General features: G+C 44.8%; 1 protein-coding gene across 1 annotated transcript in view; it reads right to left on the reverse strand.

Moving 5' to 3' along the window:
* Window positions 1–1,709, reverse strand: part of LOC101849989 (growth arrest-specific protein 2) — a gene marked incomplete at its 5' end in the record, with an annotated part of 11,722 nt that extends 10,013 nt beyond the window's left edge. Inside the window, 2 exon segments of the mRNA XM_035973655.1 lie at window positions 577–701; window positions 1,596–1,709. Of these exon segments, the coding sequence (XP_035829548.1) occupies window positions 577–701; window positions 1,596–1,709 (239 nt within the window).
* Between the last annotated feature and the right edge of the window lie 223 nt (window positions 1,710–1,932).

Raw genomic sequence — 1,932 nt, forward strand, 5'->3', positions numbered from 1 at the left:
AACAAAATCAAAATGAAAAGAGAAAAAGTAAAATCAGCAAATCTTGTTTCATGTTAAATGACAGTAAACAAAACCAACGTGCTCGCAGTGCGGGAGGGGGTGGGGGAGGGGGGGGGACTCTCGTGGTCTACAGGTTAAGGCGTTGGCCTCTCGTGGTCTAGAGGTTAAGGTGTTGGATTCTCGTGGTCTAGAGGTTTAGCTGTTCGCCTCTCCTTTGGTAGGTCCCACATTCAAATCCGGATAGTGACGGAACATTTTCTTCTCTATACTTGTCTCCGCTTGGCTCCTTCTTACTGCTGTCTTTTAGCCACACCCCTCATCTTCTGGAAGGAAAGATCTACATCTAGCTTTCTCGGACATGGGTGAAAGATCTCGAAAGTCCAGAGTGCAAGTAGCGCACATTGAAGATCCCTTGGTGGTCCTAAAATCAATAAGAGTAGGCTTCGGCCACTACCCGAACAACTACCAACTGAACATCTTGAAGGTGTCAAGCGCGCTCGTATGACTTCATGGAGTTGCGAGCGCCGTAAAACACTTACAAAAAGAAAAAAAGAAAGCAGTGTCGGAGAAGTTTACCTCAGTGAGACTCCCTTGCTGATGCATAGCCTTTGCTTTCTTCTCAATGGCCAAGCTGAGCCTGCATAGAATTACTCCGTTGTCAAGGTCTTGAATGAAATTTTCAGCACTGATGTCCACATCACCTGCAGAACATAATGGTTTCTCGAATTTACTCCTTTCTTCACCCGATAAAGCACTCACGACCACACCAAAGGAAGGCTGGTCATGTTTCACAAAAAATAACCACCATCATCATCCTAATCACCATCGCTGCCTTTCTCCCCCTGGATCAGGGCTTTCACCACACACAAACACTGTCCCTATCCTGAGCTAGTCTCTTGATGTTATTCCATGTCTTCCCACTTTTCTGTACATCATTCTCAATAAATGTGTCTACTTGTGCCTCTGTAACTTCTTTTACATCTAGTTTTGACAGGGTTGGGCCATTGGCCCTCCATAAACTGGCGCACCTTTTATGTCCATTTAAAAACACATCTATTTCTGCGGGGATTTTACAGAAAAACATTGATTAAAGGCCACAAAAAAACGTAAATTTCCAGTTTCCAAGGACTCTCAAGCTCTGTCAGTGTCAGTGTCAGTGTCAGCGCCAGTGTCAGTGTGTGTCAGTGTCAGTGTGTGTCAGTGTCAGTGTGTGTCAGCGTCAGTGTGTGTCAGTGTCAGTGTGTGTCAGTGTCAGTGTGTGTCAGTGCCAGTGTCAGTGTGTGGCAGTGGCAGTGGCAGTGTGTGTCAGTGGCAGTGTGTGTCAGTGTCAGTGTCAGTGTGTGTCAGTGTCAGTGTCAGAGTCAGTGTCAGTGTCAGTCATAAAACTTTGGCAGCTATTTTCTCACTTATTCTATTTCTGAAAGCAGGCGACGCCCACCTCCTTCAAGGACAAATATCTCCACTATGATGGAAGGGTGCTTTTTTATCCAAAGCAAGGCAAATGAATCGGCTTTAAGTGTCTATTAATAACTCCATATGCCCCCAAATTGACGAGTGCCTGATTCCACCGTGCTGTGACATAAATGCTGCTTTACCGAGGGTCTTAACGATCCATTCAGCGATGTCCTCCTTCAAGGACACGAACAGTTCTTCCTGTAGCTCTGACAGTCTCTGCGATATATGGTCCACTTGTTCAGCGTTTTCTTCAACTGAAGGAAAAGAAAGAGAACAAATTCCAGGATTGAAGCCCTCTCTATTGAGACTTTACACAGTTCTGAGGGGAAATACTGAACTATTCATGAAGGGGTCAAAAGGTCAAAAGGTCACATCCCACATGTTTCAAGGATTCCGATGAAGGAAAGAGGGATACGAAAAAGTAAAATTCACTGAAAATATGACCAGTTATTACACAATTCTGAAGGCCTGATCTTT

This window comes from Aplysia californica, unplaced genomic scaffold, assembly GCF_000002075.1.
Source record: "Aplysia californica isolate F4 #8 unplaced genomic scaffold, AplCal3.0 scaffold01615, whole genome shotgun sequence".
In the NCBI taxonomy this organism is placed as follows: Eukaryota; Metazoa; Mollusca; class Gastropoda; order Aplysiida; family Aplysiidae; genus Aplysia; species Aplysia californica.